Source organism: Mirounga leonina, unplaced genomic scaffold (genome assembly GCF_011800145.1).
Source record: "Mirounga leonina isolate KUSES-001 unplaced genomic scaffold, KU_Mleo_1.0 Mir_180, whole genome shotgun sequence".
Lineage (NCBI taxonomy): Eukaryota > Metazoa > Chordata > Mammalia > Carnivora > Phocidae > Mirounga > Mirounga leonina.
The window spans coordinates 32,502,868-32,521,790 of NW_023270469.1; the positions used below are offsets into that span (position 1 = coordinate 32,502,868).

The 18,923-nt window shown below is 53.7% G+C and overlaps 1 protein-coding gene across 1 annotated transcript in view; it reads right to left on the reverse strand.

Annotated features, from left to right (window-relative positions):
• The window catches only part of NKD1 (NKD inhibitor of WNT signaling pathway 1), an 85,681-nt gene extending 67,211 nt beyond the window's left edge, over positions 1-18,470 (reverse strand). Inside the window, exons 1-3 of the mRNA XM_035025237.1 lie at positions 18,296-18,470; positions 18,126-18,158; positions 17,277-17,410 (exon numbers count right to left, since the gene is read on the reverse strand). Of these exons, the coding sequence (XP_034881128.1) occupies positions 17,277-17,410; positions 18,126-18,158; positions 18,296-18,320 (192 nt within the window). The 5' untranslated portion in view covers positions 18,321-18,470. The remainder of the gene's footprint in view (positions 1-17,276; positions 17,411-18,125; positions 18,159-18,295) is intronic.
• Positions 18,471-18,923: the final 453 nt, after the last annotated feature.

Consider the following 18,923-nt stretch of genomic DNA (forward strand, 5'->3'; position numbering starts at 1 on the left):
AAAGCCAACCCCAAAGAAAGCAGAGCTGAAGGCACAGACCGCCGGCCTGGGATGGAGTTGGAGCTCTGGGATCCAGCGTACCTGAATTCAATTCACCCTCGGAACTTGCCGGTGATACAGGCCAATAACACGCCTTTGTATGAAACAGTGGGGATGGGTTGAAAACCCAAGGGATCCTGACTAATCCACACCAAGAAAGGTCGCACTTACTTAACCACAACACCCAGCCTGAACCCACAGCCCTCCCGCATTCTGCAGACACCAGGCCAGGGGAGAAACTCTGGCTTTGCCAGAAAAGCAGTAGAACCACCCCTGGAGATGACATCAGGGTGTGCCGTGTGTGCTGGAGCTGGGGTGTGCATGCAGAAGAAGAGCTATAGAAATGTACACCGTTGATCTAGGGTAGACTAGAGGCACAAGGCCCAAAGTCACCTCGCTGCCCAACAATAGGGAATCAGTGCAGTCAATTATGGTCCATCCTTAGAATGGAAGGCTTGAGAGCCTTGAAAGGCAGTAAGATTCAATGTACTGATAAGGACTGATTTCCAAGATGCACTGTTAACAAAGCAAGATGCAGAACCAGATTATGACTGAAGGGAACACAAAGTCTCTATCACTTTTTCATGATTCCCCACCTCAAATCCATTTTCAATTAACCTACAGATACCAGTCCAATTGGCCTAGAGGGCTCCTGCTGTCTGAGCGGGGATAAGGGTGCACATACCCACAGAGCAAGGCGGGATGCACCGGAAGAACCAGAAACAGCAGGTGCCCGGGGAGAGGGGCGCTGGGAGGCCAGCGGCAGTGTGGCAAGGAGGCTTCCTTTTCTTTACATAACCTTTAGTACTATTTTGAATGTCTTTATTTTTATTTTTTACCACGTGCATTACTTCATTTACGAAAAGGAGAAAGGTGAGGACCCTTTTGAAAAGGCAGAGGAGGGCGCCTGGGTGGCTCAGTTGGTTAAGCGACTGCCTTCGGCTCAGGTCATGATCCTGGAGTCCCTGGATCGAGTCCCGCATCGGGCTCCCTGCTCAGCAGGGAGTCTGCTTCTCCCTCTGACCCTCCTCCCTCTCATGCTCTCTGTCTCTCATTGTCTCTCTCGCAGCAAATAAATAAAATCTTAAGAAAAAAAATTTTTTTAAAAATGTCTACAATATAATGTTTACCTGGGAACAAAAGTCACTTACTAATCTGTAAATATGTATGAATTGAATCTTGAAATGAAAATGCAAAAACATAGGGGCCCCTGGGGGGCTCAGTCAGTTGGACTGACTCTTGATTTCAGCTCAGGTCCTGATCTCAGGGTCATGGGATCAAACCCCATGTCGGGCTCCACAGTCAGCGAGGAATCTGCTTGAGGTTCTCTCTCTCCCTCTGCCTCTCCGCACCCTCGTATGTTCGAGCTCTCTCTCTCTCAAATAAACAAATAAATTAAAAAAAAAAAAAAAAAGGAAAGGGTGCCTGGGTGGCTCAGTTGTTAAGCGTCTGCCTTCGGCTCAGGTCATGATCCCGGGGTCCTGGGATCGAGCCCCACATCAGGCTCCTTGCTCAGCAGGAAGCCTGCTTCTCCCTCTCCCGCTCCCCCTGCTTCTGTTCCCTCTCTCTTGCTGTGTCTCCCTCTGTCAAATAAATAAATAAAATCTTAAAAAAAATTTTTTTTAATTTGAAAAAAAGGAAAGAAAATGCAAAAACATAGACATTAATAGAAGAAAGATTTGAAGGAAATATCCCAAATGTTTACTGTGGCTATCTATCAGGTGATAGGTTTATGAATGATTTTTATTTTGTTTATACTTTTCTGTATTTCCAAGTTTTATATAATAAATGCCTATCACTTTTACAATTAGAGAACACATTAACAAGCAGGTGTTCGCTGAGGGGATGGGGTGTCTGGTTAAAGGAGAGAGGGCTGGAAGAGCAGGTTGGAACCCCACTGTGAAGGGCAAGGGAGTTTGAATTCAGTTCTGAAAGAAGTGGGGAGGTCGGGCGCCTGGGTGGCTCAGTTGGTTAAGCGACTGCCTTCGGCTCAGGTCGTGATCCTGGAGTCCCGGGATCGAGTCCCGCATCGGGCTCCCTGCTCAGCGGGGAGTCTGCTTCTCCCTCTGACCCTCCTCCCTCTCATGCTCTCTCTCTCTCATTCTCTCTGTCTCAAATAAATAAATAAAATCTTTAAAAAAAAAAAAAAAGAAAGAAAGAAAAGGCAGGGGAGACCAAGAAGAGGCTCTCTTTGAGGGCTTAGGGAGTGGAGGGACAGGACCTGACTTCCTGCTCCTCTGGGGTCACGCGCCCACGGACCAAGCTGCTAGCCCCTCTCAGCCCCAGCTACGCGGCAAGTGTTCCTTGAGCACCTGCCATGTGCCGAGCTGTGCAAAAGTCCCCGAGGATGCCGTGGTGAGCCACACAGAACTGGCCCCGTGGACTCTGCCGTCCGGCCTCTGTTCCCCCATCGTATTAGTGCTGGCCCTGGCCAGCTTTCTCTAAGTATTAAATGCCTGACCAAAGGAGGGCTTTGCAGACCATAAAGCCCTGGCTCTTCCTCCTGGAGAAAAGCTGGCCCAGGAGCGGGTTGTGCCTCCAAGCTCAGGGCCAAAGGGACAGGTCCTCACCCAAGAACCCCAGAAGCAAGATGGCAAGCAGGCCCCTCCCAAGGTTAAGAAGGCTGGGAAGGCCTGATCTGTGACACCAGGAGAAGGTGCTCCAAGCCACCCCCCTGGAAGGACCCCACGATCCTTCCCATCACTGACATAGCGGTGGCCGGTGGGGCTGCCTGCCTCCAAGCTGGAGGGAAGTCATGCCTCCAAGGAGCGGGGTCTGGAAAGACCCCAAGAAGGGTTTCACCAGGGCTTTCCACCAGCACCTGCTGCAGATAACTCCCTTGAGTTATGTCCCGCTCAGGATGGGGGTTAGCCTGATGCGTCGCAGCACTGGATCTTTCCCGTTGGTCCAGAGCTGTGCAACCCATGAGGCAGTTCCTCAGTCCCAGAGGCCACATCCCAAGTGCTCAAGAGCCACAGGCGGCTAATGATGCCCCTGTTGGACAGTGCGGACACAGAGCATTGTCATCATCACAGAAAGTTCTCTCGGACAGCGCTCGTCTCGAGGTCCTTTTAACGTCTCCTTCCTTCCGGTTACAAAACGAGAGTCCTGGCAGGTCTTGAAAGAAAGGCCAGGTATCCACAACTGTCAGTAAAGATCGAAATCCACTTGTAGGTTTAAGACGCCACAGCCACGGGGAAATGCAGAGAAGCAGACAGAACCATTGACTGAGCTGATCGTGAGTCAGGGACTGCGCCGGCTTCTCCACGGGGCCGCTCCCGTGGGCAGCGCCGTCCCTGCCTCAGCCCTCACCTTCCGGCCCCTCCCCGACAGCCTTTCCAAAGTGTCCAGGCAGGACAGGCATCACCCAATACAGAGAGCTCCAATTAGAGAGCATCCCGGGGGGAGAGGGCCCCCAAGGGCTCTGCATCTGAGACAGCACGCGGGAGGTTCTGATGCAGGTGGTCCTCGCTGTACCCTGTGCCCTTCCCCACCCCCACACCCCCCTCCAGCCACTGTCTTCTCTCTCCACCCCCTCCAGCAAAGCCTTTCCATAGATCTCCTGCACACGCGATCCACTTCTCATCTCTCATTCTCTTCTAAAACCTATGGGCTTTTTGAAAAATACAAAAGTATCCATGCTCATTGGACGGGGGAAAAAAAAAGTCAAACAATGTAGAAACATCTAATGTGAAAAGTGAAACTCCTTCTCTCCTCACCACCTCCCACCACTCCAATCCTCAGGGAAGCAGCCTTTGACAGTGTATCCTTCCAGATCTTTCTCTGTGCACCTGCAAATATATAGACATGGGCCTGAATAGACTTTTGTATCCTGCAAAAAACCGGGACCACGTTATACTTCTGTTTTGCTCTCGCTTTGCTCATTCAATAGCATTTCAGGGCCTCCTTCCCGTCAGCCCACTGCCCACCCTCACTCGCCCTGGTTTCACAAGTCGCAGAGAGATTCGAGACACGGCCACCCCATGTTTGTTAGCCGTCTCCTAGTGATGGATATTTGAGTTGTTACACATTTTTCATTCTTCCAAATAATGCAGCCATTGATGTTCCTGCACGTGAGCAGAGCACATACTTGCAAGGCTCCCTCAGTCCCTTCATGACGCAGGCCCATCCCGCCTTTGCTGTCATCCCACCAAGACAACTCCTGCCACATCCCGCTGTAAGCACCAGGATCCCATATGCATCGGACACCTTGCAGCCCCTTTTCCGACTCAGCCTCTGGGCAGGTTCTCTCCAGGAGGCCATCCTCTCTGCTAGACTACCTTGATGGCGCCCAATAAATGCCACCTCCCGGTATTTATGCCCCCGTGTAGTCCCTTCCCCTGAACCTGGCCTCGACTTGTGACCTGCTTTAACATTGAGAATGTGGCATTGCCAATTCCAGGCCTAAGCCTTCAGGAGGCCTGGCAGTTTCCACTTCTGCACTCCCAGGAAGGCAGCCACCAAGTAGGGAGTCAGCTTACCCTGAGACCACCATACTCTGAGGCGGCCCAAGCTAACCATGTGGTGAGGCCGCGTGGAAGAGGACCGAGGCCCCAGGCTGGGGGTTCCCCAGCTCCCCAGTTCCCCAAGTGGAACTCTTGGCCCCTGGCTGTTCGAGCCACACCAGCTATGCCACGTGAAGCCACAGACAAGTTGCCCCTGCCAAGCCCAACCCAAATTGCATAATGTTAAGCAAATCATAAAAGAATTAAGTCACTAAATTTTGGAGTAATTTGTTACACAGCAAAAGAGAACCCAAGCACCCTCCTTTTCTTCAGTGTATCTGGAGATGCAGAGGCGAAGGCCATGAGAGGTCACGTTAGCTACCTAATAGCCAAGCCGGGGCCACCCCCAGCTCAGGATACCCAACACAGTACTCTGTCCAGTCCCCAAAGATTCAGCCACGTGTTCTTCCAGGAGGCAGTTGCTGCTCAGAGGTTGGTTCTCAAGTGAGAGGGCTTGGGGACACACAAAGGACTCCTCATTCTCTTCATGCCCAAAGCAAAGGGAGTAGGTGGGCAAGAAAGCACCCCCAGCCATCCTGGGAGAATCTGTCGTGACCAAATAGTCAACAAACCAAAAGGCCCTGAGGTTAAGAAAGAAAACTTCGGCACAGAGAGGTTAGGGAACTTGCCCAAGGTCACACAGCTAGTGAGCAGCAGAGCTGGGGTTTGAAAGCAAGCATTCAGGCTCAGAGCCTGCACTGATAACCAAACATCAGTGTTTTCCAACACCTCAACCCGCAGTAAGAATTACATTTTAGAATGGGCCTCTATATATACGGATTTGGGTACAGATGTGTAGGTAGATATCCATAGATCTAGACTGATCAATCTATTATCTATAGACATGAATATCCATGCCTATAAACTAAACAAAAAGTCACGCAAAGCAATATTTCCTCTTACTTTAGGCAATGTCCTCTCTCGTTTTTATTCTACTTCTTTTTTTTTTTAATGACGGTCACTAAATTGATTTCATGAGTGACGAATGGGATTAAAACATATGGTTGAAGGTGGAAAAAAAAAAAATCTCATCTATAATGATGGAAGACAACTCTAAAATCAGATTAACCTGAATTTGAATCTTGCTGGAGCAAGATTCTACTTCCAAGTCAAGTGACTTTGGGCAAGGAGGTAGACTCCTTTAGTGCCTCAGTTTCTCCAGTGGTAAAAGGAGGATAGTAAGAGCACCTGCCTTCTAACGGTGCTGCGAGCGCTGAGCAGTATGGGCCACACGTGGCTCAGGGCCTGGCGTGCTGCAGATGGCTCGGCGTGGGGCGCGGAACAGAGTGGACACTTAGTAGCCACACTGAGGCTGCAGCCATAGAACACTGAAAAACGAGGCACGAACAAGACCGAACGAGGCACGAACAAGACCGATCGAGGTACCAGGCTCCTTTGAATATCCAGGGCAGGGGAATAAAGGCGTCTCCCAGTGCCCATTGAAAACACAACTTCATTCTTGGTCTGTAGCATTTTCTTCATCATCTTTTTGCTTTTGAAGTCTCTCTAGATCACTGGGGGAAAGACGAGTAAAGTAACAGGGTCAAGGTCAAAAACTGTCCTGCAACAAGGCTCCCTCGGGAAGCCAGGTGGGGCATGGCCATGGCACCCCAAAGCAGCAGTCCCAAACCCACTCAGTGGGGCCACCGCAAGCCCATGCCTCTGTGTGCAGGGCCTGCCAGCCTGCGTGGCCTTCTGGAATTAGAAAAACACCCTTGGGCCTGAGCCCATTTGGGAGGCTCTGGTCTTCCCCAGCCCTCACCTGTGGCCTGAGGGTTGCCAGGCCAGCCCTGCTAACAGGGCCCCTTTATGCTCTGCCCTGGCCTCTTTGGGGCCCCAGATCAGTACTCAAGGCCAGGGGGTTTGGGCAGCACATGGCGGGCCAGCCAATCAGCTCCATGCCTTCTCCCCTTACCTCCCATCCAGCCAGAAAGGAGAGTGGGCAGACATCACTAAAAAAATCAAATCACCTGCAGTGGGTGGACCAGGACTCGTGGTGGATTGTGACATATACCAGACTCCCCTCTCTCCGCCCAACCCCAGGCAATGCCTACCCGCCTCTGCTGGAATATGCTTTTCCGTCCTAACATCTCAGAGCCTGGAGTCCGGTCTTGGGTCAGACACTCAGGAGGCAGTTGAAGATTTTCTGCACTGATCACAGACTTTGCACTTCCCTCTGTCTGAGATGCCCCTTTCCTTAGCCGGCTACTTATTCTTTGGGTCACAGCAACTTAAATGTCACACCCCAGTCCACAGTCGAACCTCCCTTACTCTCCCACCACAGCCTGCTCTTTTCCTCATCACGTTTAGCATGCATCTGGCTGATCATTAGCAAGCTGTAAGAGGAGAGACATCTGCTTTACTCTCCCTGATTGGCTGAGAGGAACTCATTTCCCACTGAGAACACTCCATGAGCTAGGAACCAAGATTCTACCCATTCCACAGATGTGGAAACTGAGGATCAGAGAGGAGCCCCCCAGCTGGGGAGACATGCAGCTGGGAGTCAGGAGTCAGACCCAGGAAGTCTGATTCCTTAAGCCATGCCTCTGACACCTGCTCTGTGTGCACACGGGGGCCTCAGCACAACGGGGCCCAAACCCAAAGGCGGGTCTAACGGAGGTTAAGAGAACCAATGCAAGATGCTAGATGCAAGCTCGAAGTATGGACGAGTGCTGTCCACAAAGTGGCCCAACCCACATCTCTCCCTGTTTACCCCACCTGCCCCTCCCACAGTGTCCTGCCCAACCGAAAAATGCTGTCCCTGACTTCCCAGCCCCCAGGCTTCCCTGGGGCTGCTCCCTCTGCTCAGAGGCAGCCTGAGTCTGGCTCTCCCTAGCTGGGCCTGACACTTCCATTTGCTGAGCCCGTCTCTCATCCGCACAACATGGGGGAACAACACACGGAAAAACCGCACGTAAAGCATGAGGCCGCTTTCGTACTCACGTGTATGTACTATTACCACTGACACACTCGTCCCCCACCAAAATCTCATCTCACAAGCCAGGGCACAACAGGCCAAACCGAGCTGCCTGGGTCCACCCAAAGAAAGTATTTTCTAAAAGTGTTATTTGGTTGATGACAATTTTTCTTTTAATTAGAATGATTTCACATAAAAATCCAGATGGCTGGATTCTCTTAATGATCAGATGTGGCAACACCAGGGCCACGTTCCCACTCGGCAACCACTGGTTGGGGCTGAGCGGGGATGCTCCCTTGAGACAGGACGTGTGCCCCCAGGGGCCCCCAGTCCCCACCCCTCCTGCGTGTCTCCCACCCAGCCCACTACGTTCCTTAATATGACTTCCCTGGCCCTTTAAACTCTGACCATCCTTCAGAGCCTCCTCACACACCACCTCCTTCAAGAAGTCCTCCCCAAATCTCCATAGCCTGGTGTCTCTTGTGGCTTTATAACCTTAATAGTTCACTTGTACTGAGCACGCACTTCTGTGCCAGGCAGTTATAACCATTTTACAGTTTGAGTCCCCACAACCACCTTGTGAAGCAGGTCCCATTACCACCCCCGCTTTACAGATGAGGGAACCGAGGCCCAGAGTTGATTCTTCTATTGGCCTCCCCACCCCCATCCATTCCCCGCCCTCCTCTATGCTGCTCTGTGCCCCGGGAAGCTGACCCCCTTAGACCAATTTGCTGAAGCTTCCTGGTCTCTGGCTTCCAGCTTCGGCCAATGGGAGGCCCTGGCAGGAAACCCGAGGATGCAAGCAGAGAGAGGTTGGGGTATTTCTCCCCACCCCCGACTCCCTCTGCACTGTGTCTCTGACTATGGTTCATCTTCCATATCTAGAGCTCCTGCCTGGCTTTTTCCCTGCCTCAGCTGTGGTTTCTACAGGGATCCGAATCTAAAATACCCAACATTTCCTCCCCTGCCCTTTCTGCCCTGGGATGGTAACACCCCCCTGCCTTTGCCAGGGGCCAAGCACTCCATGGGTGCCTCAACACCCCGTGAAGGTGCTGTAACCCTTCCCACAGCTTCACAAGTTAGCTTCCATTAGTTTAAACTGTCTAGAGTACAGGGCCCTGGCTGACACAGAGATTAGATACTATGCCCAAGGTCCCACAGTCAGAAAATGGTGCCGCCAGGATTCGAACCCAGGATATCGGGCTCCAGAGTCCTTACTCTTTAACCATCACACTATGCTGCCTTATGTCCTGTTCTCCTTCTCTGGGTCCTTCATCTGCTGGTAGCCTCCTCAAGGGCCCCCCGGGTGACCCCCAAGAGTCAAGTGCTGTGCCTGGATTGATGCAGACATTCCAGAATCTCTCACTGAGCCCAGAAGACATAGTTACTTGATTCCTCTTTATCCTCCAGAGTATTTTTACAACTGAGAGTCCGTCCCCACATTCCTTCTTTCTGGGCATGAGAGCTCCCCCACTTCTGCCCTGCTGGCCCCTCACATAGGGCTTGCCACTCGTCTTCCCTCTAGACAAAGACCAAGGTCCATAACATGGCTGAGAAGGCCCCCAAGCCCAGACTGTGACCCCTCCTCGGCCAAATGAACTTCAATCAGCATCTCAAACAAACTGCCCCTTTCACTACAGGGCTTTCTCACACACTGCTAGTCCACCTAGCAGACACTCATGGTGCCATTACACACCCCCTCCCCCTGCCTTGCTCCCCACCACCCCTTCCCCAACTCACCTTTGGGCTGAAATCACAGCTCCTCCAAGACCACCTCTGACCCAAGGCCAGTTGGCACCCCCTGCTCTAGACTGTCAGAGCCCCCAGAGTGTCCTCCAGCATTCCCCTAACATTGTCTTCATTGCTCAGTGTCCACCTTCCTAAATTATGAGCCAATCTAACATGAATATTGATGCAAAAATCCAAAGCGAAAGATTAGCAAATCAAATACAGCAACATTTTAAAATAGCAATGTCTCGTGATGAAGAAGGATGGTGTTTAGGAATACAAAGAAAGTTGAACACTAGGAAATCTAGTGATGTCGATCATGCACATAATCATTTGTTACATTAGCAAAGGATGACAACAGCCCAACAGCATTTGACAAAATTCAGTAATTATTCCCGGTTTCAAAAATAGTAGCAAGCCTGGGGTTGAAGAAAGCTTTCTTAACTAGATAAGCAACCAACTATTATTAAATAGTATGGGAGAGTCTAACCAATGCAATAAGATAAGAAAAACGGATGAGAGGCAAAGATGAACGTTTAGTCCCACTAAACTCTAAGTTCGGTGAGGCCGTATGCTTCCTAGTTTCCACACCATCCTAAGCACACGCAAATATCTGTGGAATGCACAGCCACCCAGATGGGGTCTGAACCCCATTCAGTGTTCTCAAAGCACCCCAGTACTCCTCCTTTGAGCTACATATCACAACTTAAATTGTGTCCTTTGTTTTTAAAAATACTTCTATTTTCCTACTAGAGCATAAACTCCATGAACACAAGTGGCATGCTCTACTGGCAGAGTAAATGGATACCTGGTCTAAAATAGGTACTCAACATCTCTCACACCGATGCAGGAAGGACTATCTGTGGACTTGAATAAAATGCATTAGTTGCTAAGTTATAATAAGTGATTTTATCCTACTTCTCAGCTGGAAAAACCCGAGGCCCAGAGAAGGGAGGAGATGCCACACCACTGTGAAGCCCCCCTCTGGGACCCTGGGGTCCTCTGAAAGGCATCAGCCACACACAATGCCACGCACACAGGGTGCTGCCCACATGGCTCAGCAAGTACAGAAAGTGAAGCCCAGACCGATTCCTCTAAACAAACGCACACGCAGGGCACACCCGGGTGGGCAGAGCCGCCTTTCTGGGGCTAGGGATGACCCATGGAGGGACCTGAGCCTTCCTCGCAAAGCCCTGTGACTGCTGCCTACATGGATAAACAGCCCCCTCTGCTTCCCCGTGACGTTATCAAAGAATTACTTATGTCTCTGGAAATGCTTGTTTGGAAAAGGTTCTCCACCCCACCTGGGCTTGGCAAGAGGGGCAGCATCCTCAGGCCTGCCCTTCAGGGAGTGATCAGGCTTTTCCCCCAGCCCCTGAGGGCTCTCGGCCATTCTTCATACGAAGAATCTGAAGCCAGCCATAAAGAAGCAGGCAGCCTCCCAGGATAAACGGAGCACGGTGACATCAAAGACCGCCTTCCAGATTAAACAACTGAGGCCTTCAGCTCTCTCTGGCGTTTCTTCCAGGATATTCTGGGCTCCTGCCTCAGTTCTCCCTCAGATGGAATGGCAGATATTTTGTTTGTGAGAGTCTGAATTTTTTCCTTCCTCGGGGAGAGGGGGAGAGGGAGGAGGAGAGGGGAAGGGAGGGTGGGGGGAGAGAGTGAGCGAGAGGAAGAGAAAGAATGTCTGTGAGAGACAAGAGCCACAAAAAGAACATGTGTGAGCGAAAAAGAAAGGGAAGTCAGGGAGGCAGCCGGAAGCGCCTGCTTTGGAATCCAACAAGCGACCTAAAAATTCCAAAAGTTTCTAAACCAAAGCACACTGTGAACCCACAGCCAGGGAGGGAGGCTACAAGAGCCCCCAAGCCGGGATGGGTGGGGTGCCTGGCTCCCAGTGCTAGCAGACCCCTTCGTGGGCACTGGCCCCTTGACCAGAGGGTCCCTTGGCACTCCTTTTTCTCAGACACATCAGGTAAACCAAGGCAAGGGGTCCTCTTCCCTCAGGCACAGGCTCACAATGGTTCTCTGGGGTTGGCCTGTCACTGCCTCTTATCCCCTCGTCCTTGGGGTGCCTCTCTCTGCCTTGAGCAACCAATCCAATCCCACCCCTCAGGCCCCCCACATCCCACCACAGCTGGGCTTCTGGCCCTCCGGCCGACCCCCCCCTCCCCACAGGAAAGCAAGGGCCAGTGATCCATCCAAACAGCTGGAGTTGTGCCTCCAAGGCCCCAAGTCCATGACATGCCACATCCATCGGCTCTAAGGCGCGTGCTGCTGACTGGGGCGGCAGCTGACTACCCCCCACCCCTGCTCCTCCACCCCACACACCTGTCCAGGGGACAGGTAGCTCGAACATGCCACAAGCCACTAATGCGCAGGGCTTTTCAGAAAGCCTGAGCTCCAGGAGAGCTTTGCAGGTCCCACAGGCTGCAAGCCACTCGGAGTCCACCCTCCCGGCACAACCAGCACCCAGTTCCCAGGGACAATGGCAAGCCTGGGGCCTCCCATAGCTATTCCGTGCACGAATACCAACTCTCTCCTCCCATACCCTCTTCCTCACAGCCTCTCAGGTCTCTGCTTCAATGCCACCTTCACGCAGCTTCTCCTGAGTGCTCCTGTCCATTAATGTGCCTATAAGTACTGATTTGTCTCCTTTATTAGATTGGAAGCCATGGGAGGGCAGGGACCACATCTCGTTTATGTACCACTGTGTCCTTGATACCTGGTCCAGCTAAGGAGTTCTTAGGAATAACAATTCATCATTGATCATAATTAATAGCTGAGTACCTGAAAGCAAAGGCCTGATCCCACTCTTCCATCTGCCTGAGGAAGAGGATCTGGGAGAGAATGAGGCAGGGATGGTGGCCTAATCTATCTTCATTCATTCATTCAGCAAATACATCATGAGTGTCCACCATGTGCCCTGGGGCTACCACAAGGAAGATGTATTCCTCTCAAAAAGTGATTCTTTCATTGCTGACGTTCGGTGTAGCTGTTTTAAGCCCTCATAGGGATAGTTTGTTCCCTGTGGGTGGTACCGGAGTTTCCCGGGGCTAGGAGTCCTCTCTGCCCAGCCGTGGCCCACCCTCTCCGCTCACTCCGGCTATCCCCACTGGGTGAGGGGATGCACCATTCCCCCAAGTTCTAGGACCCCAGGAGACATGCCATGCTTGCTTCCTGGTTCAGCCTCTCCCGGGGTTTATTACAGTCTGTATAAAACGCAAATGTGCAGGGGCTGTTCCTGAATTCCAGCGACTAGAACACGCATGGCCCTGACTCGGGGGAACTTCTCTCCCAAAGAAGAAAAGTTCCAAAGGTAGGAAGAGATGCTCCTCGAAGTCTCCCAGAGACCACATCACAGAGATTCATTAAAGCCTTCAGAATATGACACCCTTGCCCACCACCTGCCCTCCTGAGGGACCCAGCCCTACTGGAAACCAGAAGCCCCACCTGGCACTTTGCCCAGCTCAGGCCTCCCCATTCTTCCCCCCTACCTCCCACCCCTGGGGTAGAGAAAGCTGCCAGGTGGGACTAAGAAGCTGGTCCTGGGTGCCATGGGCAGAGGAGACCCTCCATGGAAAACCCAAAGATGCCAGCAAGCGGAGGCCCAGATACCTCCCCCAGCCTCAAAGCAAATCATCTTTTAATTCTGAAAACACCAAATATTTAATTTATGCTTTACCTCAAATGTCAAGTCTACCTCCCGGCACATAGCTTTGAAAGCACGTAAGGAGGCCTAACGCTTTCCATATGGTGAAGACATGGGGCCTTTTAATTGTGCCAACTGGTATCATTCAAGGGTGATTCCCCTGGAATCCGGCAACTGGGGCAGCAGCTGGGCCAACAGCCAGCCTCCAACCTCATCACCCAGCCCCGCACGGCCCCGCGGGCTCTGACGCAGCCTGCGCCCTCCCCATCTTCCCCAAGTATCAAAATGCACTAGGTGCCCCCTAATCAAATTACCAGCCTGCCTGGCGGCCACCTTCAACCCACAAACAGGCTTGCCGGCACCGCAGCTCTCGGCCCGCCTCTTAAGGCAGATCTGCCATAAAAGAACAAAAGGGCCAAACCCGGGGTTGGGGGGGTGGGGGGCCAGAAATTGCTGGTCCTACACATTCATGTCCACGCACGCAGGTACACACCTCGGGAGCACAGTGCACCCAGGCTCCGCTTGTCCAGGGGTTCACCATCAGCCTTCCTGTGTCTGCTACGCAGCTCCATCCCTCTACCAAGTTTTTTCTTTCACCCATTATATTATATTACGTTTTCCAGACCCGGTATTCACAATTGGTGTTCTTTTGTAACCGCCTGCTAGTTTTGTGTTTACCTCTCCTTCTTTATCTCTTTGAGATTATTAGGCTTATTTAAACTTCTAAGTGTTTAGCGCACTGTTGTCTGGCTTATAGATCGTTCGTGTCATTGTTCTCTCACTGTACTTAGCCCTGTCACCATCTCTCATTAGTTTTCTCCTCTGAGCTCATGATTCCTTGAAGCCTCGCCCTTAGCCCATTGTCCATCCAAGTGCATCTACAACGGATGGTGGGGCAGGGGAGGGAGGAGACTTCTGGATTCCTAATCCGCGTTCCCATCTCTGCCCCACCAGTGCCTCAGCAAACCTCCTGGTACCCTTCTCCCTTTTGAACTCTTTTTCCAAGAGTCACATGCCATAACCCGGCCAGGGATGAGAATGTTATTATACCCATTTTGCAGATGAGCTCAGGTAAAACAGCTTATACAAGGTGGCAAGCTACAGTGGCAGAGCCTGGCCTCATTTATTTTTGTACTCAGGATGGCAGGCTTAGGTTAGCGCCAGCAAGATCACCCTCTCCCGTCCCAGGACCTTCCAAGCAACTGGGACCCACCCTAAACGCTTACAAAGCTACTGAGGCCCGGTCAGGAAGGAAGAGGGCAAGCAGGGGCCCCTCCTGCTCCTGCCTGCCCCACCACCCGCCTCTTCCCAAAGTACTCAGCAGCTGGTCAGCATGCTGCCTCTCTGGAAATGAGTAAGGGAGGCACCCCCCGGGCAGATGCTCTTGCATAGACCTTTGCCACTCATGGCCCCTGTTTTCTAGAAAGTGCTCCAGAAAGAGAGAAAGACAGAGTCCACATCAGCCAGCTGGCAACTTTATAGGGTTATGAGGAGGAGTAAGACAATGTAAGCAAAGTGCTTGACACACACAGGCACTTAATAAATAATAATGTTCATTGCAATAATAATAATGCTAGTTGGGTGAACCACTAATGTGCTTCCAGCCACCTTAGTGAAAGGCCGCGTGGAGTGGAGACAGAGACCATCCCCACGCCAGGCCTGGGGCTGGTGGGGGGACCTCTGCCAGCCCCTGGAATCCAGCAGACCTTGGAGCCCACACCCTACATCCTGATGATCTAACGGAAGAACCTGCTGCCACCCTTTCTGCGCCACTGGGAATCAGGGAAACTAAACGAGGCAGGAGGTTGCCCACTGCTGTCTCATTCACTATTCCTCCATGTCTCCCAAACTTTGGACATTCCATTTCCCTAGTCACAGTTTTGTCCACTTCTACTTAGTATTTTGCTCGGAATCAACTTTCACCGCTCTCTTTCAATTTAGCTTCGTCCTAAGTGATACTATCCGTGAAATCATGGGTTTTATGTCCTAGTTACTATCTTTTCTGGTAGCAGAAATGCTTGCCTATTAAGATAACAAACATTCCTCCAGGTACCACCTGAAATCACTGCACACACCCCCACCGTGCAGCCCCCGACCTTGCGCTTCCCCTGACCTCTCCCAGGTTGGGCTCGCCATCCCCCCCGCCCCCTGCAGATTCGGTGGCTGGGCCAGGGCTGGTAGGAACCCCAGTGTCGGGGCACCTGGGTGGCTCAGTTGGTTAAGAGACTGCCTTCAGCTCAGGTCATGATCCTGGAGTCCCGGGATCGAGTCCCGCATCGGGCTCCCTGCTCGGCGGGGGGTCTGCTTCTCCCTCTGATCCTCTTCCCTCTTGTGCTCTCTGTCTCTCATTCTCTCTCTCTCAAATAAATAAATAAAATCTTTTAAAAAAAAAAAGGAACCCCAGTGTCCGGGTCCCAGTCACCAAAGCAGAACTCCCCAGGAAGCAGAGGTTCCCTCCCCTTAATACCTTGGATGGCAGTGCTGACCCTCCACTACCCAACATATGTCACGCGGCTGGCTCTGTGTCTCACATCTTCAAAAGTGCTTTGAACAAACATTAATGACCCCTCAGTGTTTCTCTGAGAGAGGGGGCGAGGAAGGGAGGGGGCAAGCACCACCCCATGCTGTCCTCAGCTGGGGGAATAAACCAGGCAACAAAATTCCATGACTTCACCAAAGCCACAGACTTAAGCTGGGCCCCCTCCCCACCCTCCCTCATTTCCCCCAATGGCAACTTTTACTGGCTCACATTCCTCTTGCTAGGAATACTACTATTTAATTAAAAACGACAGACTTTTGTTTTCCTCTCCTTCCTTCCTCCTCCCTCCCATCCTCCAGGACTGGATGCCAAGGAGACCCACCAAAAACATGCGGGTAACATTTGTTATGGCTTTGAAGATAAAAGTCAATTGAAGTAAGCCCTCGCTGTATTTCAAGTTTCCCCTAAAGCATGGAGCAAGCTGCCTGGCAGTTGAGGAAAGGAAAAAAAAAAGGGGGGGGGGACTGCAAATAAATGTCATTCTGCAGGAATACTTTGTAAAAATAAACAGGCTGAAAAAACCCAAAACTTGATTAATGGAAATCCACTCAGTTGGCCTCTGTCTTGAGCTGCAAATGCATTTGTTCATATGGCTAAATCGGATCATTTTCACTGGGCTTTAAATAAGTAAGTAGATCAAAAACTATAAATGGTGGGGGAAGAAAGGGAAGTTTGTAGTTCTGTTTCTAAAGGGCCTCAACCGCAGTGCCCCCCACCCACCCAGTTTTGACCTTTACTGGGGGACAGCAGCTCCAATTCCAGCCCAGCCAAGAGATGAAGAAAAATGGAGAAGAGAAAGCCCCCCAGCTAAGCAAGGCAGTGGGAGGAGGAGATGGGGGCTTTTCCCAGATGCAGAGATTATTGCATACGTGCACAAGAGGGGACTTTATCCCCAGGCTCACTTCCCAACACCGGCCCCTGCAACTGAGCTGCAACCAGCCCAGGTGCCACGGCCCCAAAACACACACACACACACACACACATACACACACACACCCCACACACATCTGAAAACTCCACAGGCCCCTCCCTAGCCCATGGACAAGACCAAAGAACTAACCAGACCTGAGACTCAGTCTGTTCCCCTCTAAGTTTAAAAAAAAAAAAAAAAATTAAATGTCACATCAAAAAGTTGATTCATCCTTTGATCCTTGGCTTGCTCGAGTTCCACGCAGACCATCTGAAAGCCCCGTGCAGAGTTCCAGAGCTCCTAGGACATCTGTGAGCACCAGTCCCAGGCCAAGAGCTGGGGCTGGACTCACTCACTTCCCTGTCACATCAACTGCTCCCCCAGGAATAACTCCAACTCAGGGTGGGCCCTGGCTGCAGCAGCAGGAGACCCTCTCTCTCCCTGTGGGCCAAGTGAAGGGGTACCAGGTCTCAGTGCCCCCTAAGCTCTGCTACCTTAATCACAGCCTCTTCTACTGGGGTTCCTGGGCAGATGGTACTGATGAATGCCACAGACACTTGGAATACATTTGGAGGCCAGCACAGTCCCGCCCTCCAACCCAGACACCCCTCGATGCCTTCCCTGTCTTCCTAGCAACGCCCCTCCAAATCTACCTTTGAATGCTGACCGCAGAAACAAGGTAGAAGTCAGAGCAGGCCCCCAAATCCCTCCAGCACACACAAGCTTCCCCACAGACTGGACCCGCACCACCTCCCCAGCTAGGACTTTTCTCTCCCCAGACAGCCCTCTACCCCCAGCCAGACAGGAGACTGACACCTGAGCCACCTCTAAGATTCCCCAAGACATGGGGGTACCAGTGGTTTTGGTGGAGCAGGGGCAGCTGCAAAGGGACTTTCTGGACTTAGAAGCTGTGCCAAGAGGGTGCTAAAAGTTGAGGTGGGTAAGGAGACCCGTCTCTGGGGCTGAAATGTAGGTGGGGATCGTACCCGGGTTCCTCTGCCAACGGTGCCCGCCACCTGCGGCTGTCGGGGTCCAGAGCTGCCGCCTGGACAGCGCTGCCTCCCGATCCACTCCTCGATGCCCTTCCGGGCCCAGGCGGCGCTCACGGCGAAGCTGTCACCTGGGGCGGGGAAGACACGGAGCCCCTGAGTCTGGCCCCTGGGCCGAAAGTTACCCGAGAGAGGAGGGAAAGAGTGGGCTCGGCAGAGGCAGCGGGGCCGGGAGGGGGTTGAGCGCCGGGGCCCAATCCGAGGGAGAGGGACGCAGGTAATTGGGAGAAAGGGGTTCAGCGAAGCCCCAGGAGCAGAGACCCAGAGGGGAGCGCATAAGGGGGAGCAGCACCCCGGAAAAGGGGTCTGGGGATCAGAAGAGCGAGCGCCAGAGGCCAGGACGGCAGAGGAGAGGGGTGAGGGTCAGAGGACGGGTGCAGTGAGCACGGGATGAGGGGAAGTGGAAAACTGAGGGTCAGGAGAGGGGCGCAGTGGGCGCAAGAGCCCACAGCTCGGGAGAAGGGGCTGAGGGCCGGAAACAGAGGGGCAGGATCTTGAGGGAAGGGGCTTAGGAGTCTGAAGAGGGGGGCGCAGTGAGCGCGGAGGGCGGGGACCGCAAAAGGAGGGGTTGGGGGTCAGAAGAGAGAGCACAGGACGGCGAGGAGGGGGTAGGTGGGACAGAAAAAGGGGCGCGAAGGCTGCTCCCGGAGCGGGTCTGTGGGACTGGTGGCCAGAGCTGGGGGTGGGGGTGGCCCTGGTAATAAGATCCCGCGGGCTAGGCCATTCCGCCGCGGTCCGCGGTGCTTCCCCGTCCATCCCCCCGGCCCGTGCCCCGCGCGCCCCTACCTTCCGGGCTCTCCCTGCGCTTGCACACGGCGGCTGCAGGCACATCGCGCGCGGCGGCGGCGGCGGCGGCGGCGGCGGGAGCCGGAAAGAAAGGAGAGGCAGAGAGTTAGCAATCGCGGGGGCGAGGGCGGCCGGGGCCAGGGGGCCGGCGCGCGGGCGGGGACACTGACCCGGCTTGGAGTGAAGTTTCCCCATGCTGCGGGCGCGGCGGGCGGGGCCGTCCCTAAGCCATGCGCCCGGCCCGCGGGGCCCGCGGCTCGCCGCGCCTCGCCTCGCTCTCCTCCTCCCGGAGCAACCCCGAGCCGAGCGGAGCCCGAGCGGCGCCGGGACGCGCTCCTGCCGCCGTCGCCGCGGCCCGACTGACGCCCGGGCGCGCCGAGCCCCCAGCCCGCCGCCGCGGCCCGCGCCTCCCCGCGCGCCCATTGGCCGGGCGCGGCGCATCAAAGGCGAGGCGGGCCGCGGAGGGGGCGGGAGGGGGCGGGGCGGGGGCGGGCGGAGGGCGGGGCGGGGCGGCGGGGCGGGGCCAGGCGCCGCGGGGCCGACACAGCGCCCCCTTCCAGGCTGAGGTCTTCAGCCCCGCGCCGGGGGCCGCGGGGCCGACAGGTCGAGGGACCTGGGGTCGGTGACCCGGGGACCCGAGGGGAGAAAGGGCCTCTGGCCAGTGGGCGTATCGGACCAGACACCCTCCCGAGTCCGGTCTGCTCTAGAACAACCGCGGCCCTCGCTAACAGTACTGCGCCTTCCCTCGGCTCTATTTTTCCTCGAAGAGGGCCGGGCAGGACTCAGTGGCTCCAATTT